Below are 27,649 nucleotides of genomic sequence, written 5' to 3'. Positions count from 1 at the left end.
AGACAGGCATCCTCGTTGAGCAGAGAAGAGAAAAAAGAATAGATCATTAAGGCCAGGGCCGGAGAAGAGCTTTTGAGTAGAAGGAGTTGCGTTTGGAAAGAGCCGTCGCGAAAATGAGAAACTAGAGGGCGGTAACCACTAACGGGCCAGGCCTCTCCCCAGGGGAGCACTTAGTGGCTGCCTTGAGGGAGCATGGATGCGTGTGTAATGCACCTGTCTCGCCGGCTCAAACTGATGAATGCAGAGACTTAAAGATTTTTGTTACAGTCTTCAGCAGGTACAGAGTTTTAGGGTTTTAAAACACACACGCACTGTCTCTTGTTGCCTTTTCACGGCTACTGTCCCTGCAAAGTTAAAGACTAGAGAAGACGGTGCTTGAGATTTCTCTTCCTGAGGATGCTGTCTTTTGGTACAAAACTGCGTAAATCCTGTTTGCAGTCAGTGTTTGCTAGAAAACCAAAAAAATACCTGCCCGAAGAGCTGCACCCACTACTGGAGACTGTAGAGAGAGCAAGGGCCTGAGAATCAGCTGCTACCAAGTCCAGTTCCTGGCTGTCCCTTGTACAGCTAGGTGACCTTGGGCAAGTTGCTTATATCTCTGAGTGAGTGTTTATCTGTAAAGTGAGATTAATAATTTCTAAATGCTGATGTAATGCATATGGTAGATGATGCATATGAAGCTCTGAATGTGCGCAATAAACAGGTGTGAACAAATCTGATATTAAACAGATATTCATTTTTAATGAATATTCATAATTTTTCATTTTTATTTTCTCTCCTGTGAACATTTAGTGATTTTACAGTCTTAGAACAGATAGAACCTTTGTGTGTTTCACAACTCATAGCAAGTTGTGTACTTTGACAGTACTATTTCCATTTCTGATGATTAGCGCTCTCGCTTTTTGCTCTGGGAAGTTGGGGGAATTTTGGCCTCTCATCACGTTCCACACTTGTCTCTTAGCAGACACTATTAAGATGGAAATCAAATCAGAATGTTTCTTTCAGAATTCTCAGCACATGTCAAAGGGTAACTAGCTCTCCTTGACCCAGATTTGATCCCCAGTAGGTCATTGTGGTGTCATCAATGTTTTCCATGGTCTTCCAGCTTCATCCTCCATAATTCCTGGGGCAGGGCGCTGGGTAAACAAAAATGTAAGGCAAAGAGTGGGACTGAGTTAAAAGGAAAAGCCAATAAAATCACTAGCACACACTGATGTTGAAAAGAATGAAAATTCTCCTCTTTTCCCCAGCTAATAAGACCACCCTGAAGCAGGTGATGAACTACGGTGAAAAGATTTCTTCACCAAAATAAGGCAGTATAAAATCCATCAAACAAGTGCAGGGTGTCCTGGACTCATGTGTGTTACATGCTCACATTTTGTCCGGTCAGAATTGCTTTTAGAAATGGCTAATCACTAGGTCTGTACAGACCCTGCCTGGGCTCCCTATGGCCCTAGACTTGACAAGCATACAGAGGTATATGAGGTAGAGTTGTGTAAAAAGTGTTAGGTGCTCCGTCCTGCCTGACTCTCTGCAACCCCATGGACTGTACCCGCTAGGCTCCTCTGTCCATGGAATTCTCCAGGCAAGAATACTGGAGTGGGTAGCCATTCCCTTCTCCAGGGGATCTTCCCAAACTAGGGATCAAACCCAGATCTGCATTGCAGGCGGATTCTTTTCCATCTGAGACAGAAAAGGGAACAGAGAATTAACTTGGCATCCAGGCTCAGACCGTGAGCATCCAACTGAATGCCTCCTCTTGGAAGACCCCGTTTCCCATTACCTGGCTTCTTCCAGCCAGTTCCTGGCTTGGCTCTGCTTAGAGATTTTGACAGTTACTCTGTTTGCACCTCAGAGAAGGCAAAGGCAACCCACTCCAGTACTCTTGCCTGGAAATTCATATGTACGGAGGAACCTCGTAGGCTGCAGTCCATGGGGTTGCGAAGAGTCGGACACGACTGAGCGACTTCACTTTCACTTTTCACTTTCATGTATTGGAGAAGGAAATGGCAGCCCACTCCAGTGTTCTTGCCTGGAGAATCCCAGGGACAGGGGAGCCTGGTGGGCTGCCGTCTATGGGGTTGCACAGAGTCGGACACGACTGAAGCGACTTAGCAGCAGCAGCAGCTGCTTGGACCTACAGCCAGAGTGAGAGGCAGACCAGCACAAAGGTTACATGTGAGAGCCCCAGAGTCAGTTTATATGGCTCCAAGTCCCAACTCTGGCCCTTGTTAGCTCTGTGACCTCTAGGAAAGGTACAGCTTCTCTTGTTTCTTCATGGGTAAAAAGGAGATTCCTACTCTAGGAAGGACACTTTTCACCTCTTTACATATTTGAAGTGCGATCCACCTTATAATTGATTTGCCATACTTTAACTGGCAATACTTTTTCTTTCTTAGTACATACCACAGATATGTATCTTATGGCCCATGGCAAATTAGCATTAGTGAAATTAAGATCTGGAAAAAAGTGAACAAAAACATCTGTTTGGGTCGTTTGGATGAAAACTGGTAACAGACATGAAAAAGTCTAGCACAGAAACTGGATCAGAGTAGGCAGGTGTTCTGAAGCTGACTTTGACCAGTTAACTCTATTGACCACAGGATTTTTGCAGAAACTAACACCTGTGGCTGGCGATTTGTTTTGTAACTGATACTGATACAATCTCCTGTCAATAACACGCAGGTGACAAAAGATATACCAACACGTCTCTGGTCAAAAATGGGTTAAGCAAAAAAAGGAGTGATTAACAGTATCAGAAGCTCTCAAAATCATTGGGAAAACTAGAGAGGGAGAACCCAGGATCCCCAGGGATGACACTGCAGCACGGATGTGATAGGGAAACTGGTGCTGCCAATAAGAGCATCGTTGCCACTTCTACACCAGGAACTCAGTTTTGTGGGTTTTGTTATCACAGCAACCACATGAAAGAGAGCTCCCAGTTCCTTCCTTGAGCCAGAAATCTGATAACAGGTGCATCCTGAGGCCACATGCCTGGCCCGAGCTCCAGGGGAGGCTGGGAAAGTTAGTGTCTAGCATTTTCAGCTACAGATAACTGGAGGAAGTGAATTGCCTCCCATCATGGCTCATAAAATAGGAGATTCCCTGACTATAGGCTGGGGTTAAGATGCCAGGCAGACAAATCTAATGTGCGATACCCCCCACCCAAAGAAAGACATCATTGACATAGGAAAAAAAGTGGATGTTGGGTGACACCTTATAGGCTTGTTACACCTTGGTCATTTTACACATTGAGATCAAAATCCAAACACCAAGAGATCCCCTGGTTAAGAGGTGCTGGTTGCCTACCCAACATTTTCCCTTCTCCCTTAGTGTCAGAACCCCTGCGTTATTGTGGGGAGTCATGTGCCCAGTTAACTGGACATATATCCCATCCTCCAGTGCAGGTGAGGTGGCTGGCTAGTGAGATGCAAGCAGAAGTCATTGGGTGGGGCTTCTCGGGAAGCTCTGTAAAGGTACCCTTTTGCTCTTTCCTCCTCTTTTTTCCTGCCCAGGACCCAGAAACAGTGGCTAGAGCTCCAGTACCATCTTAGGATAATATAATAATCCTAATAGTAGAAGCCACTTTCCAAGAATGACAGCGGAAATACAGAAAGCCTCTGATGACCTGTCGTACCAGCCCTGGATCACCTAACGCCATCCTTCATTTATGTGCTGGGCGGGGCGGGCGGAAATCTTATTTAAGCCATTGTAACTTTGGGCTTCTGTGACTAACAGCTGAAGGTAATTCCTTACAGATTTCAAGCTGGCTTTGATGGTTGCACGGGAGCTTCTCTTCTAGCAATCCAAGATGGCATCATCCTCCGGCGCATAGGAGAATCCCAGGAAGGCACTCGACGCCCCAGAGCTGCTCGCCATGGTGTCAGGAGTGCAGCCAATGGACTTTGACACAGCTTCCTGAGTGAACTCTGGGTCAAAGTGTTTCAAGTCAGCAGGTCCTGCCTGTGAATAGAAGCCAATGATGAGGACGGAACACTGGGTCAGAGCTGCCAAAGGAGCCCAGAGCCCTGAGAGAGCTGTTAGATCTCCCCTCTGAGTGCCCCAGGGTCATCCTTCTTCAACTGTCATTTTTTCATGCATTTGCACCGGTCATCATATTCCACAAGGTCCATTAACCATTTACCAGTTCCTCTACCTGCCTGGTCCCCTGCCTGCTCTACATCAGCCCTCCATACGCTGCTGGTAGATTGTGACATGAAGAGAGTGTGAATCAAGAACCTAAAAAAAGTGCACAACAGATTCAGAGAACAAATGAGTGGCTACCAGAGAGGAGGGGGCGGGAGGAAGGGCAAAACAGGTGAAGGGGGTTAAGACGCACGAACCACTAGGTATCAAATAAGTTACAAGCAGGTAATGGACAGCACAGGGAACATGGTGAATAGTTTATAGTAACTCTGTATGGAGTATCATATGTACAGATATCGAGGTACTATGCTGTACACCTGAAACTAAAATAATACTGTAAGTCCACTAACTGTGGTTGTGGTGGTGGTTTAGTCGCTAAGTTGTGTCCAACTCTTGTGACCCCATGGAATGTAGCCCACCAGGCTCCTCTGTCCATGGGATTCTCCAGACAAGAATACTGGAGTGGGTTGCCATTTCCTTCTCCAGAGGATCGAACCTGGGATTCCTGCATTGCAGGCAGATTCTTTACCGACCAAGCTATGAGGGAAGCCCCAACTAGCTATACCTCAACAATAAAAAAGAAAATATATTCACATTCTTTGACTTGGTAATTCCCCATCTGAAATCCATCTTGAAATACTCAGAACTCTGGACAATTTGCAGCAACATGGATGGACCTAGAGATTGTCATACTGAGTGAAGTCAGACAGAAAGACAAATATGTGATACCACTTATATGTGGAATCTGAAATAAGATAGAAATGAACTTATTTACAAAACAGAAATCGACTCACAGACATAGAAAACAAACTTTTGGTTACCAGTGGGAATGGGGAGGGATAAATTAGGAGACTGGGATTGACATATACATACTATTATATGAAAAATAACTAATAAGAAAGTGAAAGTGAAGTTGCTCAGCCGTGTCCGACTCTTTGCAACCCCATGGACACCAGGCTCCTCTGTCCGTGGGATTTTCTAGGCCACAGTACTGGAGTGGGTTGCCATTTCCTTCTCCAGGGATTCTTCGAGACCCAGGGATCGAACCCAGGTCTCCCGCATTGTAGACAGACACTTTACTGTCTGAGAAGTCCAACTAATAAGAACCTACTGTATAGCCCAGGGGACTTTATTCAGTGCTCTGCAATGACCTATATGGGAGTGGAGTCTAGAAGAGAGTGGATCTATGTATATGTATGACTGTTTCACTTTACAGCAGAAGCTAGCCTAACATTGTAAATCAACTATACTCCAATTAAAAATTTAATTAAAAAATAACTGGACAAAGACATGAACTTAAAGATATTCATTAATCCATTATGATAAAGAAAAAGTGGTAATCACCTAAAATTCACCATTAGGAACATGGTGGAATAAATTATATTACCCACATAGGGTTGAAATATACAGCCACTTAAAATCATAGTCTCATGTGACTTAGGAAAATGATGACATAGTTTTAGCAGAAACAGGGAGGAGATGAGATCTATCTATACATGAATTATGATCTATGTTGGGGGAGATGATATCTGTATCTGTGTATGAACTATGACCTACATCAAAAACAGAAAGAAAGATCTGAAAGAAACATGCCAGTGATGCGTGCTTTCTCTTGGGTGGTGAGATAATACGCTTTTTCTCCTTAATGCTTTAAATTTATTTTATTTCTTGGTCGTGCTGTGCAGCACGCAGGATCTTAAGTTCCCTGACCAGGGATCAGACCTGTGCCTGCCCGGAAGCTCAAAGTCTTAACCAGTGGACTGCCAAGGAAGTCCCTCTCCATGACGATTTAAATGTCTCTGTTTTACACACTTTCTACAATAAATAAATGTCATTTTTATTACCAGGAAGAAAGCTAAACATAAGGAAAAAAATCGTCACAGGACTCGGCTCTGTCTGGGTGTGCTCCATGACACAGAACACTTTAAAAGCTGTAAAGTGCTTTGTGATGAGGGTTATTGGTATTGAAAGTAAAGGGAGGCAACCTGGCTCCTCATACAGAGCTGAACTGGCAGTCAGGACTTCCGGGTTCTGGACCCAATTCTGCCTCTGGCTTACAGGGTAGGCTTGAACAAATCACTGAGCTTCTTGGGCTCTCGGTTCTCCCATCTATAGGAAGAGCCCAGGCCAGGATACCCTCCCCAGGTAGCCTCCAAGCTTCCACCAATCCTGGGAACCCAGAAGCCAGAACGTGATGGCCTCTTACCACATTTGGGTTGAAGGGTGGAGTCAGCCTCTTGTGGTACAAGTCATCCCAGTTTATGGGGCTGAAGAATACATGGCTCTTTATCTCAAGCTGTGGGAAGAAGGTGATCAATAGCAGTCCTCTCCATTGGCACTCCCACCCCACCCCACATGCCTCAGAGATCCAACTGTATTGGCAACCGGTTTTCCAGCCCTAAAATCTTTACTAGGAAGGTAACTTGCCATTATGGCTGGTTTCCTGGAACAAAGGAGTGTCTGCAGTAAGACCTCGCCCCTTAGCCGTTATCTCAAGCCCAGATCTTTTCCATGTAGCATCTGTTTATTCCACAGCTATTTATTGAGCACCTGCCCTGTACCATACTAGGCTGTAGAGGTTTGTCAGTGAACAAGACATCAGAAACTGCTGTTGGAGGGTCCTGGGGAATCTTACTCCACTCTCTCAGTGCATCCTGACTCTTCCAGAATTCTTTTTTTTTTTTTTTTAATACATTCTTTTAAAAAAAAGTCTCTATTGAATTTATTACAATATTACTTCTGTTTTATGTTTTGGTTTTTTTGGCTGCAAGGCATGTGGGATGTCAGCTCCCCAGCCAGAGACTGAGCTCACATTCCCTGCATTGGAAGAGGAAGTCCCAACCATTGGGCCACCAGGGAGATTCCTCTTCCAGAATTCTAGACAGAGAAATAGACCAAATCAACTCACTCAAGGAAGATTTGAGAAGTAAAGCCCCAAGAAAAGCTGCAGTTTCGTAAAGATCCAGAATTAAGGATTCAGCCTTGGGCATGATTCATCGCTTCTTTCCTAATCCAAACTAATGTTGACAAAAACTTCGCCTTTTCCAGCAGAGCCCTCCTTCTCTCTATGTCTCTCAAAGAATGATTCTCTAACTCTGTGTATCTAAATCCCCTGGGGAATTGTTAACAAGCCAGATCCAAACTATTTTTAGAAGAATACCCACAAAACTGGTAACACTTGTTGCCTCAAAATTTTAAAAACTAGGCAGCTGAAGGGACTTTTTCTGAATATCCTTTGAATCTTGATCTATGGGAAAGTATATCTTATTTTAAAAGCCACATTCTTTTAAGATGCAAATTTCCTCTGGGAAGGAGGGACCTGTCTTCATGAAAGCCTTTTCTTTAAACTGTCCAGGGATGGGTAGGCAGAAGCCTTAAATGTTAAACTTCATGGTATCTGGCATATAGGATAGTTTGTACACTTAAAAAGCACTTTCTACACAGCAGGCACTAGCCTAAGTGTTTGCTTATGTTATTTGACCTTCACAAGAGCTACAAACTCGGTGCTGTTATTATAGATGGGAAGAAGAAGGCAGGGGCTTCCCAGGGGGCTCAAACAGTAAAGAATCTGCCTGCCAAGAAGGAGACGTGAGATATCCTCTGGAGAAGGGAATGGCAACCCACTCCAGTATTCTTGCTTGGGAAATTCCATGGACAGAGGAGCCTGGCAGGCTACATTCTCTGCGGTTGCAGAAGACTTGAATGTGACTTATCAACTAAACAACAGCAAAGAGAAGTTAAGCCATTTATCCTGCACCTACCAGTCCATTCTGAAGGAGATCAGCCCTGGGATTTCTTTGGAAAGAATGATGCTAAAGCTGAAACTCCAGTACTTTGGCCACCTCATGTGAAGAGTTGACTCATTGGAAAAGACTGATGCTGGGAGGGATTGGGGGCAGGAGGAGAAGGGGATGACAGAGGATGAGATGGCTGGATGGCATCACTGACTCGATGGATGTGAGTCTGAGTGAACTCTGGGAGATGGTGATGGACAGGGAGGCCTGGCGTGCTGCGATTCATGGGGTCGCAGAGTCCGACACGACTGAGCGACTGAACTGAACTGAACGGAACTGAGTGCTTGGTGGAGAAAGGATCTGAATTCAGGCAGTCTGTCTCACAGTTCATGCAATCTCAACTACTATGCTAGAAGAACAAACTTCTATGGAGAAAAGTACTGTGATCTTCTTATAAATCCAAATGACCTTTTGTTGAGTAGAGAATGTACGATTATTTTTAAAATTTTGCTCTATTTTTTTTTTAAAGCCATGAACTTATTTGGAGAACAGACTGTGAATTCTTCATCTCTCTATTCAGATGTCCAGCCTGGGTCCTGGCAAGGGGGAAGTGCTCAGATATTTATGAAAAGCAATTTAGTTTGCTCTCTGTACAGAAGCCAGAGGAATTTGTCAAAACTTAACCTGCGGCCTCCACTCTCCTGCTCAGCATATACTGATTAATCAATCATCTAATTATCTCTCCCTGCCTTGCTCCTCCTGCAGGACTTTTGCACACACTGTGCCCTGTGTCTGGGTTGCCTCCTCCCAGTTCTTTCCCGTCCTTCAAATCTCAGCTCAATTTTCACCTCCTCATAGAGGTCCTCCCTGACCACGCCAGCGTGAATTTCCCCCATTATTGTCTATCTCTGTTCATTGTTCATGTCTTTCTGCAACAGGCTGGAACCTGGGATCCTTTACCAGAGTGTTTGTACTTGCAGTTAGACAAACACCCAGAGAAATATCTCATCCAGCAACAGAATACAAAGAAGCTATAAGGGATGAAAAAGAACTGCACGCATGCGCAGTTGAGACAAATTAGCCAAAACAAAAAAGCCAAAAACCAACTGCCCCTTCTCGGGTGCTGGGAGAAAAAGCAGGGTACCGTGCATAAACCCTGCATGCAACACCACCAAGGGGGTGGGCAGATTACCTAAGCCACTTCTCCTGCCTGACCCCCAGATCTGCCCTTACCCTCACCCCATATAATGAATCAGTCCGCCCTCTTTGGAGAGCCAACAAGGGCACGTATTACTTGTTTCTGTTCCCTCATCCTACCACACAAATCCCAATAAAGCCTTGCCTGAATTCTTGTCTGGCCTCTTAGCATAGTCACACTCTGTAATAATTTATGTTTGTGTGTCTGCCTTTACCTCATAAACTTAAGGGCAGAGACCCAGTCTAACAAATCCCTAGCATTTAGCTCACAGCCCAGCACATAATAGGTGCTCCATAAATATTGGTTGACTAGAAGTGTTAGATTGAAGGAAATAAACAGCAGCAGCTATGAATCTCTGAACAGGTGAATTAGCAGTGCCTGGCTCTAGGGAACTGCTGGATGCGAGACACTGCTTCTGGGCTGCCTCAGCAGGAGGCTGAGAGCCCAGCGCTCTGCTGGCAAGTCACCTACAAAGTCTGTTTTGGAGCCCAGCCGCTGCCTCTGGTCTTTGTGGAGCAGGGCTTTCAGGAGGTCGCAGGCGGCCACCGTCCGGCCCCCGGGAATCCTTAGCGGCTGGTGCAGAATGTTCTCGTACATCTGGGATACGTCTTGGCTGTAGAAGGGCGGCTGGTGAGAGAGAGGCAGAGAGATGGGAGGGTCATCCATGCTGAAGTGGGCACAGTTCTCAGAGACACTTGGAGCAAAGCGGGGGTGCAGCTGAAAGGATTCAGCCAGACTTGTGTCTTGCACCATGGCTCACGTGGCAGAGTGGAGAGAGACAGAGGCCTCTGGGCGTCCAGCACAGCGGAGAGGCTGCTGGGAAGGCCGAGAAGTCTCTCCCCTCCAGCGTGAGGCTTGTGGACCTCTCCCGGTGCCCCCTCTATCCCACGGCTCTTAATCAAGCTTGTGCACCAACTTCGCACTTTCCAAACTTAACAGTTTCTCATCATCATTTTATTCCAGCCTCATATGATGGTTATGAGACATGTTGTCATTCTTCAGATGAGAAGCACAGGCAGTCTAGGATTGGATCCAGGGGCTAGTTCTACCACCTCCCAGGACTGTGACCTCTTTGAGCCTCAGTTTCCCTCTCAGGGGCTTCCCCTGTAGCTCAGTCGGTAAAGCATCTGCCTGCAGTGCAGGAGACCCGGGTTCAATCCCTGGGTTGGGAAGATCCCCTGGAAAAGGAAATGGCAACCCACTCCAGTATCCTTGCCTGGAAAATCTCATGGAGAGAGGAACCTGGTGGATTGCAGTCCATGGGGTCACAAAGAGTCGGGCACGACTGAGCGGCTAGCACACACAAAATAACAACCCCATTTCCTGCAGTGCCCACGTCCAAAGGCTGTTTTGAGGCACCAAAGGAGTAACACATGAGATAGTATATTATAAAGTGTGGAACTGACTTTATTGAAAAAAATATACTGTATCCTTGTATCCATGTTTGCATCACCCTTTTTGAGCTTGTAGAGAAGAGGTGGCTCATTCAACTCCTTGAGGAGCCTGAGGCCACACAAGGGAGAGATCCACCCCCCCATCTCTTCCAGATTCAGCTCTACCCCACTCACCAGGCCGTGTAGCATCTCGTAGAGCACCGCTCCCAAGCACCACCAATCCACTGTCCGATCGTAAGGCTCCTTACGGAGCACTTCTGGAGCCAAGTACTGTTGAGAGAAAACACACTTATTTGAAAGACACTCAGCTTCCATCTCCCCATTTGTAAGCGAGGCACTTGGAGGAAAAGATCACCAGAAGCTGATTCTTCTGTGATATTTACTTAGCTGTGCATGTGTTCGTTCAGCATCAGTTCACCAAAGACCTGCTTCATGCAGGACCCTTTGCCAGTGTGCTGAGGACGTGGAGGAAATCTGGCTGGACTGCCCTGTACAGATGTATATGTCGTGCGCCACACAAAAGCACCAGCCAAAGGGGTAAAGGGGGTTGCAAGCCTGATTGTGATCAACTCACCAAACCACAACCCTAGTACAAGACTGTATCTGGCAACTTGTGTGCATGTGTGCTAAGCTGCTTCAGTCACGTCTGACTCTTTGTGACCCTATGGACTGTAGCCCACCAGGCTCCTCTGTTCATGGGATTCTCCAGGCAAGAATACTGGAGTGGGTTACCATGCCCTCCTCCAGGGGATCTTCCTGACCCAGGGATCAAACCACATCTCTTATGTCTCCTGCATTGCCAGGCAGGTTCTTTACCACTAGCTGCACTTAGGAATCCCCATCCAGAAACTCACATATGTTTAAAGGGAAAACTTGGGGCTTCCCTGGTGATCCAGTGATGAAGAATTCACCTGCCAGTGCAGAGGACACAGGTTCAATCCCTGGTCCAGGAACTAAGATCCTACATGCCACAGGGCAACTAAGACTGTATGCCACAACTACTGAGCCCATGTGCCCTAGGGCCAGGGCTCTGCAACAAGAGAAGTCACCCCAATGAGAAGCCCAAGCACCACAACAAAGAGTAGCCCCTGCTTGCTGCAACTAGAGAAAGCCCATGCGCAGTAATGAGCAGCAGCCACAAATAAAATAAAATACAAAATAAATAAACGGGAAAAGTTTTCTAATTAGTCTGCCCAAAGGGAGTGCCTTTAATTTGCTCAAAAGCATCCAAGTGATGTCTTGGAACTAGGAAAGCCCTGGGGATACTCACAGGGCAGTTGGAAGACTCACCGATGAAATATAAGTCGGTGTGGCCCATATTTGCACAGGTAACCTTAGTAACGGAGGGATGGAAAGGAGTCAGGAAAGAGGAGGTGGCATTTGAGCTCCTACTGACAGCTGAATACATGCTATGTATCTGCACCTCGCACAAGTAGAGAACCGTAGGCAGAATTGTGCTTCCTGCAGACCCAAGGGCTTGGGAACCTCTTAGGCTGGGGTCTCTACCACCAAGGAAAGAGGCCTCAGCAACAGAGCAAGCCACGCTGAGAGACTCCATGGGTGTGGAGAGGGGCAGGGAGTTACCCAGACCTAGTCCCATGAAATTAAAAGATGCTTACTCCTTCGAAGGAAAGTCATGACCAACCTAGACACCATATTAAAAAGCAGAGACATCACTTTGCCAACAAAGGTCCGTCTAGTCAAGGCTATGGTTTTTCCAGTGGTCATGTATGGATGTGAGAGTTGGACTATAAAGAAAGCTGAGTGCCGAAGAATTTGAACTGTGGTGTTGAAGAAGACTCTTGAGAGTCCCTTGGACTGCAAGGAGATCCAACCAGTCCATCCTAGAGGAGATCAGTCCTGGGTGTTCATTGGAAGGACTGATATTGAAAGTGAAACTCCAATACTTTGGCCACCTGATGCGAAGAGCTGACTCATTTGAAAAGACCCTGATGCTGGGAAAGATTGAGGGCAGGAGGAGAAGGGGACAACAGAGGATGAGATGGTTGGATAGCATCACTGACTTGATGAACATGAGTTTGGGTGGACTCCGGGAGTTGGTGATGGACAAGGAGGCCTGGCATGCTGCAGTTCATGGGGTTGCAGAGTCGGACACAACTGAGCGACTGAATTGAACTGAACTGAACTGAGTCCCACTGAATGTATGATCCCAAGAAGGTTGTTGAACCTCCAAGAATTTTGGTGTCCTTATCCCACATAATGGAACTGCAGAATCTCTCCCTAAGGACTATGTTAAGGACATAGGCGAGGAGCTTTCTTGATGGTCCAGTGGCTAAGAGTTCTCCTTCCAATGCAGAGGACACGGGTTTGATCCCTGGTGGGGGAACTAAGATCCTACATGCTGCAGGGCAACTGAGCCTGCACACTGCGGCAAGAGAAGCCGCCTCACTGCAACTAGACAAAGCCCATATGCTGCAACAAAGAACCAGCGCAGCCACACACACATAAAAAAGACACCTGCTAATATATGTGTTGGCCCTTAAACAACTGTGAACAACTGAGCAACTGTGATCTATCTCTTGTCTGTGCTCCCCGGCACCATGGCAGTGCCTGAGTCATGGAAGAGATGACCTGTTAGAGCCACATGTCTCCTACATGATCCATCTGCTCCTGGCAGTAGCCAAGGAAGGGATGGTTGGGCTGGCAGGGCTTTGGGAGGCCAGCTCTGTCCAGCGAACACCCTCCCAGACCCAAACACAGAAAACTACTCCTGGTTAGAGAGGTCATCTGTCCACCAGCTCTCCTAAAACCAAACAGAGGAGGCTCAGCTGAAATCTGAGACCCAGATGCTTAAGCATATGGAAAAAAAAACAAAAGCTAAAGTCTTGGGCCATGCCAGCTCGAGAGGACTCGCCAGCCCTGCAGCCTCAGACCCCCACCCCCGACCCAGACATCTGTCCAAGCAGCTGGAAACCCCGTTGGGATCAAGGTCCAAGGTTCAACGCTGGTATAAGTTTAAGGAATGGCTTTTAACCCCAATGTTGCAGGGAGGCCTTGGCAGGACAAAGAGACAAGTATGAATGATTGCTGAGATTCACAAATTTTAACCCCCCAGGCTCTTAGTGGCTGGAAGAAGGAGGGAGATCGGTATCTTTACACTTGATCTTAACTGTCAGGTCAGGCCAGGGCCTCCTATTGCACACGGACTTCACCCTGCAGGGCAGTGCTATCTAACACAGTAACTACTAGCCACGTGTGACTACCAAACATTTGAAATGTGGCTGAGCTAAGCTGAGAGGGACAGTAAGTGTAAAACGCACACCGGATCAAAGACTTAGAAAAAATAAAACAAAGTATTTCAACAATTTTATATTGACTGTATATTGACATGATACTATTTTGTATTGCTGTTGTTTAATCGCGAAGTCATGTCTGACATTTTTTTTTAACATGCTGGGTTTTTTTTTTTTTTTTGGCTGCATTGGGTCTTAGTTCCCTAAGGGATCTAGTTCCCTAACCAGGGATCGAACCCACGCCCACTGTTTGGGAGCCCAGAGTCTTAGCCACTGGACCACTAGGGAAGTCTCGCATGATGTTTTTGTGTGTGTGTGTGTGTGGTGTTTTTAAAAATCATCAAAGATTACAATTGTACAATATTGAGAAGTATAGAACAAAATGCAATTATTGGAGGACAATTTCTCTACAATATCGTGTCTGACTCTTGCTATCCCACGGACTGTAGCCCACCAGGCTCCTCTGTCCATGGGATTTTCCAGGCAAGAATACTGGAGTGGGTTTCCATTTCCTCCTCCAGGGGATCTTCCGGACCCAGGGTTCGAACCCACGTCTCCTGCATTGGCAGGTGGATTCTTTACCAATAAGCCCCCTGGGAAACCCACTCTTTTGTATATGTTGGGTTAAATAAAATACATCATTAAAATTGATTTCATCTGTTTCTTTTTGAGTGTGGCTTGCTGGAAATTTAAAAACTGCATATATGGTTTGCATTTCTGTTCCTATTTCTGTTAGACAGCACTGTTGCAGGGGTTCACAAGCCAGGTCCCAGAAGCCCCCAGAGCTGGTCCCCCCATGACACAGATGAGGAAACCAAGGCTCTGTGTGCAGTCAGCTCAGGGGAAGTGCTTGGGGGAAGGAGTGAGCCCCTCTGCTGTAACCTGGGGGCTCTAGTCAGGCGCTGTGGCCTCTCCCACTTCCTGCCTCCGCCCTCCCAGGAGGTTCAGCTTACCTCAGGGGTACCACAGAACGTGGATGTGGTCTCCTCGGGCTCCACACCCTCCTTGCAGAGGCCGAAGTCTGTCAGCACCACGTGTCCCTGTGGAGGAGGGAGGGCAGGTGTGGGAGGTGATCTGAGCCAAAGGGATGACCAGGTCTAACCCTAAAGCCCAGATGCCACACCCGGGGCATGGCCATGGGGTCTGTTTCCCTGGCACAAGCCCGAGCTGGAGGCTCCACTCACTCTGTGCTTCTAACCTGGACGCCAACAACAGCACAGGGGTGGGGAGACGGCATCGCACTGTCTGCCCCCAGCTCATCACAGACTCACGTCCACACCCAGCAGTTCCAGAATGTCCCTGCTGAGGGGGCCTGGTGACAGCAGCCCCCTTAACAGAGGACAGGGGACCGAGAGAGCAAACACACTTTGTGGCTGGGTGAGAGGGTAGCTGGTGGAGGTCGTGATGTGAGTGGATACTGCCAGGCTCTGCCCAGATCCCCTCTGGGGATGGGAGCTGTCCTGCCCATCCTCCATGCTGGACCATTGCCCTCATCCAAAGTCATGCCCCCTCTCAAGGGGCAGTCCTCATCTGATGACTGGCCAGTACAGTGGTGCACATGCCTGCATCCTTGCCTCAGTTTGGAAGAGATCTAGACAACCATCCCAGCTGGGGTGCACCCCCCTTGGAAGACCAGCTGAGGTCTCACTTGCAACCGCAGAGCAGGTGTGAGCAGAGCAGGTGTGAGCAGAGCAGGCGTGAGCAGTGCAGGCGTGCTGCTTCCTCTGCCCAAACTTGCCTCTCACCCTTAAATGTGGAGCTCTTGAGAGTGTTCCCGAATAGCCTTTTGCACCCTACACTCCAGTTCAGAGTCTATTTCCAGGGAACTGAGTCTAAGACATGGAAGGACTGCAAAATCCTCGAGCCTCTGTGTAACAGTACCCCTGCCCCACCACAGGCCTCATACACACACTCATGAACACACGAGTACGTGTACACCCATGAACACACGACAAACATTTACATGCATGTGCACTTGCACACATACACCTGAATGCATCCCTAGCCATATGCATGCATGCACAATGCATGCACACACACATATACTCATGGGCACACCACACACATGTGCAACTAGGTGTGCACACGCACACACACACACACACACATACACACACACCAACCTGGCAGTCCAAGAGAATGTTTTCCGGTTTCAGGTCCCTGCAGACATTGAAAGGAAAGGGCGCTGTGATGTTGAAGCCACGCTGGCCCTCCTCCTCGGGCAGAGGAAGGACCAGGTTCACCGGGATTTCATTGGGATCTAGGGATACACACACCCCCGGCTGTCGGGGCGGAAGGGCCAGGCCTGGCTCTGAGCCACAGGCAGGCCTCACCTGTAAATGATGTTGAGGGAGTGCAGGTAGCCAATGGCGCTGGCTACCTCGGCGGCGTAGAACCGGGCCCGGGGCTCCAGGAACCGGCGCTCCCGCTGCAGGTGGAAGAAGAGCTGGAGGGGGAGGAGGCATGTGAGCGGGTTCCTGGGGGGCTCCAGCTCCTCAGATGCAGGGTTGGAGGCAGATGGGCAAGTCACCCCCTCTCTAAGCTACAACGCCCTCATACAAGGAAGGGCATGCCGGCCCCCGCCCTACAGAGCTGGCAAAGTGTCAGCAGGAAAGGTGAATTAACAAGAATGGAGCCCCTACTGTGTGCCAGGCTCCAGCCGCACCCTAACAGATCTCTTGCTTGCTTGCTTGCTAGCTAAGTTGCTTCAGTCGTGTCCGACTCTGTGAGACCCCATAGACGGCAGCCCACCAGGCTCTGTCGTCCCTGGGATTCTCCAGGCAAGAACACTGGAGTGGGTTGCCATTTTCCTCTCCAATGCATGAAAGTGAAAAGTGAAAGTGAAGTCGCTCAGTCATGTCCAACTCTTCGCGACCCCGCGGACTGCAGCCTACCAGGTTTCTCCGCCCATGGGATTTTCCAGGCAAGAGTACTGGAGTGGGGTGCCATCGCCTTCTCCGAATATATCTCTACTTTTCTTTTATCCTCCTGACTACCTTCCAGGTTTCAAGTAGGAGGCCAGTTTCGTGGAAAAGGAAACTGGAAGTGTCAGAGCAGCCAGGTGACTTGCCCAAGGTCATGGACTATCATTGGCAGAGCTGAGATTTTAACCTGGGTGGGTCAGACATGTGCTTTTCCTCTAACCCACATGATAAAATGATTACGATGGTCAAACTGAGCCCAGGTTAGACCTGCCCCTGGGCCAGTTGCTTTGGTATATTTTACTGGCAAAGAAAAGTCCTTCACACCTCCACCAGGGAATTTAGGAATGGAGGACACAAAACTTCCCTCTTGGCATCAGGCTAAAGAGCATGAGGTCACATAGGTTAAATCTGGGGTCACTCAGAAGGGCCATCTTGCTCAGAGAGACAGAGGAGGGAGCCCAGCATTTCCCAGCTGCGCTTCTGGGTCACCAGGTGGCCCCAGATCACAACCACGAGGACTGCTCACTCCCATGCAGTGGTCTGTGGTGTAAAATGGGTAAAATGAGAACTACTGACCACAGAGGTCCTCTGACTTTGCCCTTTCCCAGGTCCAGTGAAGGGATTCTGGACAGCTTTGCGTGGGAGTCAAGAAATGAAAATGGCTGGGAGTCAGACAGACCTGCCTTCAAATCCTGGCTCTGCCAAGTGCATGCAGGGTAGCCTTGAGCCAGTGAGTTACCTCCCTGAGCCTCGGGCTTTTCAGCTGCAAAATGGGTCTGTGGTAAGGATGAGGGGAGATCATTCCAGAAGCTGGTGCACCATGGGCACATGGGATGGAGAGCTCCGGGTCACCCACCTCTCCCCCATTGACATAGTCCAGCACGAAGTAGAGCTTCTCGGGTGTCTGGAAGGAGTAGCGGAGGCCCACGAGGAAGGGGTGGCGAATGTTCTTCAGGAGCACGCTGCGCTCTGCCATGATGTGGTTCTGCTGCGGAGTTACCAACACACACACACGCATGCACACACACATGTGCACGCGTGCACACACACACACACGGGTCGCGTTACCACCCGCGCACCCACCCTGCTCAAATTCCCACCATGGCTCCTCACTGCCCTCAGAGCCAAGCCCGGGGGGCCTTGCCTAGCATTCAGGGCTCTGCGTGGTCCACCTCATCCCCCGCCAGTGCAGCTGGGTGCAGCTCCAGCCCTGGGTCCAAATTCCCTGCCCCCTTCACCCAGTGAAAGTGTTAGTTGCTCAGTCCCGTCCGATTCTTTCACCAAACCCCATGGACTGTAGTCCCCTCAGGCGCCTCTGTCCATGGAATTCTCCAGGCAAGAATACCGAAGTGGATTGCCATTCCCTTCTCCAGGGGATCTTCCCAACCCAGGGATTGAACCCCGGGCTCCTACGTTGCAGGCAGATTCTTTACCATCTCAGCCACCAGGGAAGTCTCAACAAAGCTGCAAGATGACTGAATAGGTGAGTTCCAAGGACAAGCTCTCAGAGAAAAGAAGGCAGGCACTGTGCACATCCAGGCCTCTGTTCCTGTTCCCCTGCCGGGACGCCCTCTTTTCAGATCATCAAAAGCCTATGTTCAAGGCCGCCTCCTTCAGCAAGACCTGACCCGTGAGCTCCTTTTTAACCTTAGTTCCCTCTACTGAGTCCTCTGACTTGACATTCCATCCTTCCTCGGGGCCTGCTGTCCTTCTTATGGAGTTGGTGTTAAAGAGACTCAAGTCAGTGGAAGCATCTAGAACTCCCGGAAGGCTGTGGCCTGAAGGGCCCTTGGCGAGGCTGAAGTGTGACCCCCACATTGCACAGGTGGGGAGGCTGGCACTGACAGGGCTGAAGACTGGTTTGCCATGGAGCCCTGGATCTTCAGGGGAAGGCAGAGGGCCGGGCCGGGGCAACCTGCAGGCCCTCCAGGTGAGGCGGTTAGCCTGCCTTCCTGGAGAGGGGCCAGCATCCCACCCAGCCCCCCTGCACTCGATCACCTCTACGCTCAGAGTTGGACCTATCATTGGAAGCCGCCTGAGACTGGGGGTCAAGAGGCAGAAGAGGAGATGCCTGGGCCCAAGCCTTGGTACCTCTTTCTTCTTTAAGATGGACTTTTTCTGCAGCACCTTCACTGCATAGAACATCCCGTCGGACTTGTGCTTGGCCAGTAGGACCTGAGCAGGAGGACAAATGCAGAACCCACAGGTGACTACTCCTCTGGGCTTTGGGTTTCTTGATGGTGGTGCAGACCTCCAGTTCCAGCCATGTGCCCACGATTCTGCAGGTTGTAAGCTCCCACTTTGCACACGTGAGTGACAGCAGGGGGTGGAAGGGGCTGGAAAGGGGGGAAACCCGGGTCTCCCATGCTCACAGGTCACTCACCTTCCCATAGTTTCCTTTGCCAATGACTTTGAGGAAGTCAAAGTCTGTGGGCCGGGCACTGGGTAAGAGGAAGGAACACGGGTCAGCATTTGCCAGCTTGGGAAACAGGGTACATTAGTTCAAATCAGGGCTTCTCTTTAACTTTGAAGCTGGAGAAGGCCATGTTTTTCCAGCCAAGAGGATCTTCTCAGACTGGCCTCTGCCTCTGGGGATCTCACAATGGAGTAAACAACAGGCAAGAAGTGGAAAGAACCAAACACAACTGCATAGAAGACAAGGACTCTGGCCTCTAAAGACAGAGAAGCACCTGGAGGGTGGGGGGCTGCCAATAATGCAGGCTTTGGGGGGATATTCCAGCCACAGGGCTCAGCATGAGAAGAGACTGGGGAATTAGTGGGAGATAAAGCTGGGGACTGGTCCTGGGCTCAGATGGCAGAGGATCCTGATGCTGAATCAGAGAACTTGGGTTGTATTCCCAAGGCGAGGGGAGCCAGGGAAGGAAGGGATTGAGAGACTGGAACTCACTTTGGGTTGGCAGAAGGCCCCAGGTTGATATTCCCATTGGCCCTCGGGGGCTAAAGATATTTAAAGAAAGAGGTGATTAAGATCAGAGGGTCCCGATTCCTTGGCCTCCTCCCTTCCCCCTGGCCCAAGCCCTGCTCCCTTTTCCAACATCTCTGCTAGCCTGCCTGCCTTCTTTCCTGCGTCCCTTTCTCCCTTCCTTCTTTCCATCCATCTACCAACCCACCCAACCATCCACATCTCACCTGCTTCTCATGATAGCCTTGGGAGGCTGCTGACTGTTGTACCAAATGTGAAGGTGAGAAAACTGAGACCCAGAAAAGAGCCATCGGAGGACTTAGAGGCAGCCCCGCCAGCGCAAGAATACAGGTGACCTTGGGGCCAACCTCATAATTTTTCCACCTCACTTACTTCTTGAAGCTCTTGCCCAAGTGTCTTTTCTCTTTACCCTGCAAATGGCCTGATTCCATGAGCTCACAGTGATCCCAGTGGGCGCCCCAGTCCTGGGACCATTCACCTGGCTGATGAGGACCTCCCTGGGTTTCCTTGGCTTTGGGAGGAAGGGAGCCCCCTGGTGGTGACTGGGAGAACCAAGACCCACCTACCTGTGGACTGGGGGTCCCATCTGGGCTTGAGTCCATGGTGTAGCAATGATCAGGCACGCTCTGGGGACGCAAGAAGGAGCAGGATGAGGGAGGTGCTGCTGGGGAATTAGTGTCGCCTGTCTAGGGTGCTCTGTCCTCCCCTGCCTGACTCCCTGCACCTGCTCTAGGCCAGCAATCCCTGCCTGGGACAAGAAATGATGTCCTCTGGGCCCAGCCTCTCCAGTCAGACATCTCAGGAGGGAAGGAGGGAGAACGGTCAGGGGTGGCCCTTCCCAGGCTGAATCTTTTCAAGCACTGGGGATGGCCAGGGCAGCTCCGATGTCTGGAAAGGCCAAGGCTGGAAGGACTCCTGCAGGGCATAAAGTCTGGACTCTTCCTCCCATTTCAGAGGTGGGGAGCCTGAGGCCTTGAAAGGGACTTGCCTAGGGTCCCACAGCTTGTGAGGGGCAAGCTGAGCTCCCCTGGACCCCATACAGGCATGTTGCCACCCTGGATAGCTAGAGAGAGCCCTGGGTTGGGCGCTGTGTTGACTATCATGTCTCAGCCACAAGGACTTCTGCCTAATGTCCCTGGAGGGGCAGCTGCCCTGGGGACCTTGGGCCAGAATCATGAACAGACCCACGAGCAAGCGAGCTAAGACACTTCAGTCGTGTCCAGCTCTTTGTGACCCTATGGACTGTATGTATCCCTCCAGGCTCCTCTGTCCCTGGAACTCTCCAGGCAAGAATACTGGAGTGGGTTGCCATGCCCTCGTCTGGGGATCTTCCTGACCCGGGGATCGAACTCACATCTCTCACATCTCCTGCATTGGCAGGCAGGTTCTTTACCACTAATGCCAGCTGGGAAGCCCCTGGCTGTGTCTGTTTGAGATGAAACAATGGGGAGTATGAATAGCGGTCTGTGCAGCCAGGAGCAGGTGGAGGACGCTCACATGTCCAGGCCCTGGCTCGGCAGGCCCAGGACCCCACAGCCCCACCCTAGACTGGAAAGTCAAGAGCAGAAACTGAGATTGCTCTTGGGGACTGCTGGGTACTGCACCTCCTGAGATAACAGCTTTGGTCTGCAGCGGGGCCCAGGCTGCCGTAGAGACCACCCATCTTTATAAGGGGGCCCTGGGGCAACCACCCCCTGGTCTTCTCAGGAGCTGAGAAAGTGACCACAGGGGAAGCAAGGGAATTTTCCCCGTCCAGGCTGCTCCGGGAGGCCCAGCCACATGGAGCCCTGAGAAGGTGAGCCGCAGAGCCAAATACAGAGCGCAGCCTGGCTTCAGCCAGTGCCCCGAGTCCATGCTCCTGCAGCTCACACCCCTCCTGGCCAGGCCCTGACAGCCCCTCTGCCAGGCCCTTGCCTCCCCGGCCCCACGTACCTGCACAGCCTGCAGAGAGGCTGCTGGGAGAAGCTGCGGTGGGAGCCGGAGGGTGGACAGTGGACAAGAAGCCCTCTCTGTTCTCCCAACAAGGGCCGAAGTGTCTGTGCCTGGCGCCGGCCCGGCCCCGGCACCCAGCTTGGAACTCCAGGCCGCGGCGAGGGAGCGGTTGATGTCACGCGGGAGCCAGCAGGGCTTAAGAAGGGACCGAAGTCCTCTGTTCCCTCGGGGACATCGCCTCCCCCTGGGGGGTGTGGGTAGAAGGGCATGAGCGACAGCTGCAGGAGAGCCGGGGCGATGCTGGGGCTTGTAGGAATGCACATGACTGTGCGGGGTGCGGGTGTGTGTGCAGGCGTTTCATGCAGAGATGTGTGTCTATCTGGTGTATCAGTGTGTCCCTGCATGTCAAGGTATTTGTGTATCAGTGTGATTGTGTGATTTTGTCGGTGCGTCTGTACATTGGTGACTGGTCTGTGTGTCGATGTGCTTCAATGAGTCTCTGCGTAGTGTAGTGTGTACCTCTATACATGTTAACATGTTGTGTGCATGTGTGTGTGTCTATGAATACATATGTGTGACTGGTCTTTGTGGATCTGTGTCCATATTGGTGTTTATCAGTGAGTCTGTATGTGTGGGTGAGTCTGTGTGTGTGTGTGTGTGTGTAGGGGGCCTGTCTGGAAGGAGACATGTTCCCTGGGGCCTACCCAGGCCCACTGCTGACCATCTGGGGCTGAAGATGAAGTTCAGAGACCTGGGAGCACTTTGGCTCCCAAGAACCTGCAGGTGCTTCAGGGCCTGGGTGTCTGGTTCAGTCAGCCTGGCCTTGGTCTTTGCTGAACACTTGGACTTAGGGGCCCTTCCCCATGGCCCTCCAGGTTCTGACTGCTGTCTCCGGAGCAGGACTGGGACCTGGCACTCTTTTCTGCAGTGCTGCAATCCTTGCACCTGGACACACCTCTCCTCTAGCAGCAAAATACAAAGAAACTGTATGGGGCTAAAAATAACTGTGTGCATTGGCAGATGGGGCAAATTTCTGAACCCAAAGGATATAAAGAGACCAAAAAATCCAACTGCCACTTTTGAGGAGCCTGGAGCAAAAGCCGGGTACTATGCATGCCTCCTTCACTCAATACCACTCAAGGGTGGGGGCAAGATACCTAAAGCTACTCTTTCAGCACGACCCTTGGACACACCCCTGTGCTGTGCTTAGTCGCCCTGTTACATCCGATTCTTTGCAACTCCATGGACTGTAGCCCACCAGGCTCCTCTGTTCATGGGGATTCTCCAGGCAAGAATACTGGAGTGGGTTGCCGTGCCCTCCTCCAGGGGATCTTCCCAACCCAGGGTTCAAATCCAGGTTTCCCGCATTGCAAGCAGATTCTTTACTGTCTGAGACACCAGGAAAGCCCAAGAATACTGCGGTGGGTAGCCCATCCCTTCTTCAGGGGATCTGGCCAACCCAGGAATCGAGCTGGGGTCTCCTGCATTGCAGGCGTATTCTTTACCAGCTGAGCTACCATGAAAGCCCTGGACACACCCCTACTCTCACCCATACAGGGAACAAGCTTGTCCCCCACTCAGGGAGTGAGCAAGCAAGAGGATCTATTGTTTGTTCTTGCTCCCCCTGCTGCAACAGGGGCCCCTGTCTGAATTTCTTGCCTGGTCTCTGGTCAATTTCTATTAATTGTGAAGGTCAAGAACCCTGGTCGGTATCACCAGGAAGCAGGGTCCCAGTGGCACCCTGGTGCATGATGGCCTGGTGCAATAATCAGGCACTCACAGGGTATCTTCCTCTCTCCAGGAGGTTATATGGGGTGTTCTGGGGAATGAAGGAGTTGACAGGGCCTGACACGGCCCCTGCTCTTCTGGAACTTTCTGTGTGGCTACCACATGCCACACTCAGACCTCTGTAATTCACCACAGTGTGGGGATCTGTGGAGCTGGGGCCAAGGGGGCTCGTCAGAAAGGAACCTGAGCCCAATGGCCTTGGGGTGGGGGGTCTTCTGTGAGCTTTGACGTAGGTGGGGGGAGTCATCCAAGAAACCCAAGTGAACAGTATCAGAGCCTTTCATTTTTTAAGAAAATGGAAATGTTGAACCAACACACAGATGGGCAGGATATTATGTTGACAAAACATAACGCCCAGAACAAGGTCATTTCTTTTCAATGACAAGACCCTGATGCAGCCTTCATTTAGGAGCACTGCTTAGAACAGGAAAACAATAATGAAAATAATAGTAACCTCAAGGTCCAAGCTTAGGGCACATCAGAATACTCACTGACTGTAGTAGTTCCCTCTCTGGGACTTGCATCCTGAGAGACTGTCCCATTTCCATGTTCCCTTTGCAGTTAGACTCCTTGGAATTGTTGTCTGGACTCAGTTCCTACTCCTTCCTCCTTTCCTCTCTTGGAGCTGTTCCAAAGAGGCTGTTATCCCAACAGGCCCCCGAAAGAATAGACCAGTAATGTCCACGTGCCAGAGCCAGTGATGAATTCTTCGTTCTCATGTCATTCAGTGTCCTGAGGATATGACCCCCTTTTCCCACTTGGCATTAGGATCTGCTGGTTTTCCTCCTACTTCACCATCTGCTTTTTTCTCAATCTTTTCTACTGCATTCCCTCTTTTTAACCCTGAAACACTGGCCCGGCCTTTCTCTATACTTGTTCCCCAGTTGACAGCAACCAGTTAAACGGATTTAAGTGTCGACTCAACTCCACAATTCCCAAACTCATCTCTCTAGTTCTGATACACTCCTGACTCTGGATTCTCTGACACTTCACCAGTTAGAGGTCTAGAGGCACCTCAGTTTTAACATGTCCAAAACAGAAGTCCTGACTTTCATTCTTTCCACTCTCCCCAGCCTGCTCCTCCATTGACGTCTATCTCCGTAACGGTACTTCCACCTACTCAAAGGTTCGAACCAGCAACTAGAAATTCATCCCAGAAACTTTGCACCTTCCCCCTGAATCCACCACTACACCATAAAATCACCTTAGACTTTACCTTCAAAATCCCGCATATATGTGGGATCTAGAAAAATGATAGAGATGAGCCTATTCGCAGAGCAGGACTAGAGACACAGATGTAGAAAGTGGACCTGTGGACGCAGTGGAGGAAGGGGAGGGTGAGAGGAACTGGAAGATTGGGATGACATATATACACCGTCATGTGTAACACAGAAAACTAGTGGGCACGGGCTATAAAAAAGCACGGGAAGCTCAGCTTGCTGCTCTGTGATGACTCAGATGGGTGGGATGGGGGTAGCAGGAGGGAGGTCCAAGGGGGAGGGGGAGTATGTACGCATATGGCTGATTCACTTCATCATACAGCAGAAACTAACACAACACTGCAAAGCAAATGTATGCTAAACAAACAAATGAACGAAACGAAATATATCCAGACGCCACTGCTGCACCCACCTGGCCCTGAGCCACCATCATCACTTGCATGGATTATCGCACCCACTTTCCCAATGTGTTCCTATTTCTAACTTGAGCCTCTACAATCTTTCTTCTCCAAAAACCAGAGTGACTCTTTAAAACTGGTCGTCAGATCATGTGACTTTGTTGCTCAAAAACTCCAGTGTACTTGCCACCAAATTCAGGATTAAAATCCAATCTTTACCGCAGTCTACGAGATCCCACGTGACCTGGCTCCCACCTCCCTCTCCTCCTTGGTCTCCAGGAGCTCCCTTTCACTATGCTCCAGCCTGGCTTCTTTGCTGTCCCTCAGACACATGGAGCACCCTCTGACCTCCTGCCCCTTGCCCTTACATTTCCCTGTGCTTAGAATACCCTTCCTCCAGACATCCGCATGATCGCCTTCCACTCATATCACAGAGGTCTCTGTTCAAACATCACCTCCCAGAGGCCCTTTCCATGACTGATTGTCCTGGTTAGGGGTTTCCCAGGATGTAACACTTTCAGTGTTTCAACCAGGACACTCCTGGGCAAACCGGAATGGTTGAACACTCTGCAATACCAGTCCCACCAGTTCCCCATCCACATTTTTTTGCTTTATATTTTACTTTATAACACATCACTCTCTGACACCTTATCTTACAATGCTTTGATTGTTTATTTTTTGTCTTGAACTTGAACATTGGCTCTGCAAGGGCAAAGACTACTCTTATTCACTCTGAATCTCTGTCATCCAGATCAGAGCCTGGGATAGGATTGGAGCCCAGTACATATGTGACTAATAAATCGAGGAATGAATTGATAAGATAAACTAGAGTACGTCTATAATTTGGAAAATTAACCAGTTAAAAAATGACATATTGGCCTATGGAAATGGAAATGGGAACATATATGTGATACAATGCCAAGGCAAAAAAGCAGGTTTCCAAATGGTCGGTGAACAATGGTAGGTGACTTTGTTGAGAAAATAAAGACACAATGCACATGACCACCAAAAAAAGGCTGGAGGGACATGACCCAAGGTGACAGTGGGGTTAGGTTATCTTTTTATCTTTGTACCATTATGTAAAAATTCTGAAGGTGTTGCTGTTCATTTACTATGTAGGTACTAAGTGCTGGTGGGAACTTTGACAGGCTCATTGCCCACCACCACACTGTCCCATCACCTTGACTGTGACGCCCACATCTGAGCAGTTCTCAGCATCTTTCTCTCCTGCAGCATTGCCTTCTGATTTCCTGGCCAGAGGTTGAATGAGCATCAGCATTTTCTCCCAGCTCTTTAGACCTACAGAGACCCCTGCAAACTCTCGGGAGGTGCTCCAAGTTCCTCTGAGAGCCCTCAAGCCTGTTTCTTCCTCTAACTTGCCCCAGCCGAGACGTGCACCCTTCTGCCCCCTCACTCCATGTCCCTGCCCTTGTCTCCCTGGACCTGTTGGATGCAGTGGGAATGGGGGGGTGGTGTTCATACAGTTCCCTCTTTTCAGAACACTCTCTCAACCAACCAATCAGGTCTGCTCCGCTAACCCTTTGCATCTGTCCTCACCAGCCTTTCCCATAAGCTTCATGGGACCACCCCCAACCCATGAACCCTAGCCCCCTTCCTTTTGCCCCCTTCTGTTGCTACACTGTCTTCACTCTACTGTCATTTATTCATTTATAAGCCCGCTTGCCAATGCCTTGCAATGACATGCCAGTGACATTACATACCACTTTGGTCTTATTTTGTTTCTGTAGTGCCATGGGTTAAGAACTCTCATCATTCTTGTTTTGAAAAGGAGGAAACGGGCACATAGAAGTGAAGTGATGTGACTCAGACATCTAGGCAGCAAATGATATAACTGGGATTTGAACCCAGCCAGTCTGATGCTAAAGCCCATGGTCTGGAATTTCAGGGAGAAGTTAGGAATTTAGAAAAGGAAGGAAGGGGGACTTTCCTGGTGGCCCAGTGGTTAAGACTTTGCACTTCCAAAGCAGGGGGTGCAGGTTCAAGCTCTGGTTGGGGAACCAAGTTCCCACATACTGCATGGCACCGCCAAGAAATTAAAATAAACAAACATTAAAAAACTTTTTTTTTTAATTAAAAAAAGGAAGGAATGAAGTTAGTTGGAAGAAAGCAAGGATGAAATGGATTCGTCAGGAAGGAAGAAAATTAGGCAGCACAGGTAGAGAATTAGTTGAGACGGAAGGAAGGAAAGAAGGGGAGAAGGAAGGGAGGGAAGTGATAGGAAGGAAAAATGAAGGAAAGGAGTTGGGGAGGAGGGTGTCAGAAAGGAAAGGAAGTCAATACGATAGTTAGGAAGGAAATTAGCTAGGTAACTAGTTTCCCGTTTTGGCAGACAAACACATTAGCAGGGAGGTGTCCGGCTCACGGCAGAGTCACTCACCTGAAAAAAAACTAGGTCCCAGCTCAGGTCCTGGGCTCCAGCCCCGTACCCAGCAATGCCTTCCAGTCTCTCTGCATGGTCCCTCTGACCCACAACCCAATCCTGACTGCTCGAACAACCTTCCCGGGCAGGAGCGACCTGTCACCCACTCCCTCGGGCTCCCAAACCAGCTGAAGTTCAACCTTCAGCCCTGCTGGCTGGGCACTGGCTACCGGGCTTTCCGGTTACTAATTAACCACTGGACCTGAATCACGATGCTGGCGGTGCCCACTGGCTCCTCCACCGGGCCCTGCCCTGGGGACCGTCTTTTAAAAGGTAC

At 49.6% G+C, this 27,649-nt stretch overlaps 1 protein-coding gene across 3 annotated transcripts; it reads right to left on the bottom strand.

Moving 5' to 3' along the window:
• On the bottom strand, positions 717-27,565 carry SGK2 (SGK2, serine/threonine kinase 2). Of its 3 annotated transcripts, XM_013968877.2 has the most exons (15): positions 27,331-27,560; positions 21,527-21,770; positions 20,161-20,220; positions 19,559-19,608; positions 19,034-19,091; positions 18,742-18,825; positions 17,507-17,638; positions 16,060-16,172; positions 15,850-15,886; positions 14,680-14,766; positions 10,647-10,742; positions 9,550-9,705; positions 6,353-6,442; positions 3,757-3,963; positions 717-1,136 (listed from the first exon to the last, which is right to left on the bottom strand). In XM_013968877.2, exons 3-14 carry the CDS (start codon positions 20,194-20,196, stop codon positions 3,799-3,801), a joined length of 1,104 nt encoding a protein of 367 aa, XP_013824331.2. In that variant the 5' UTR covers positions 20,197-20,220; positions 21,527-21,770; positions 27,331-27,560; the 3' UTR covers positions 717-1,136; positions 3,757-3,798. The 3 variants fall into 3 exon arrangements, with proteins under 3 accessions (XP_013824331.2, XP_013824330.2, XP_005688621.2); XM_013968876.2 differs by lacking the exon at positions 6,353-6,442 and having other exon boundaries at positions 27,331-27,565; XM_005688564.3 differs by lacking the exon at positions 27,331-27,560 and having other exon boundaries at positions 17,507-17,635; positions 21,527-21,609.

The sequence above is a fragment of the Capra hircus genome, chromosome 13 (assembly GCF_001704415.2).
Source record: "Capra hircus breed San Clemente chromosome 13, ASM170441v1, whole genome shotgun sequence".
Lineage (NCBI taxonomy): Eukaryota > Metazoa > Chordata > Mammalia > Artiodactyla > Bovidae > Capra > Capra hircus.
The sequence above is the reverse complement of the archived record's forward strand: the minus strand, read 5'-3'. Positions and strand labels throughout refer to the sequence as shown.

Coding starts and splice junctions, on each gene's coding strand:
- SGK2 (XM_013968877.2), bottom strand. CDS start 20,196: ATGGACTCAAGCCCAGATGGGACCCCCAGTCCACAG. Junction 19,092..19,558: donor GGGCCTTCTGCCAACCCAAA/GTGAGTTCCAGT, acceptor CCTCTTACCCAG/TGCCCGGCCCACAGACTTTG. Junction 3,964..6,352: donor CACCCTTCAACCCAAATGTG/GTAAGAGGCCAT, acceptor TTCTATTCACAG/GCAGGACCTGCTGACTTGAA.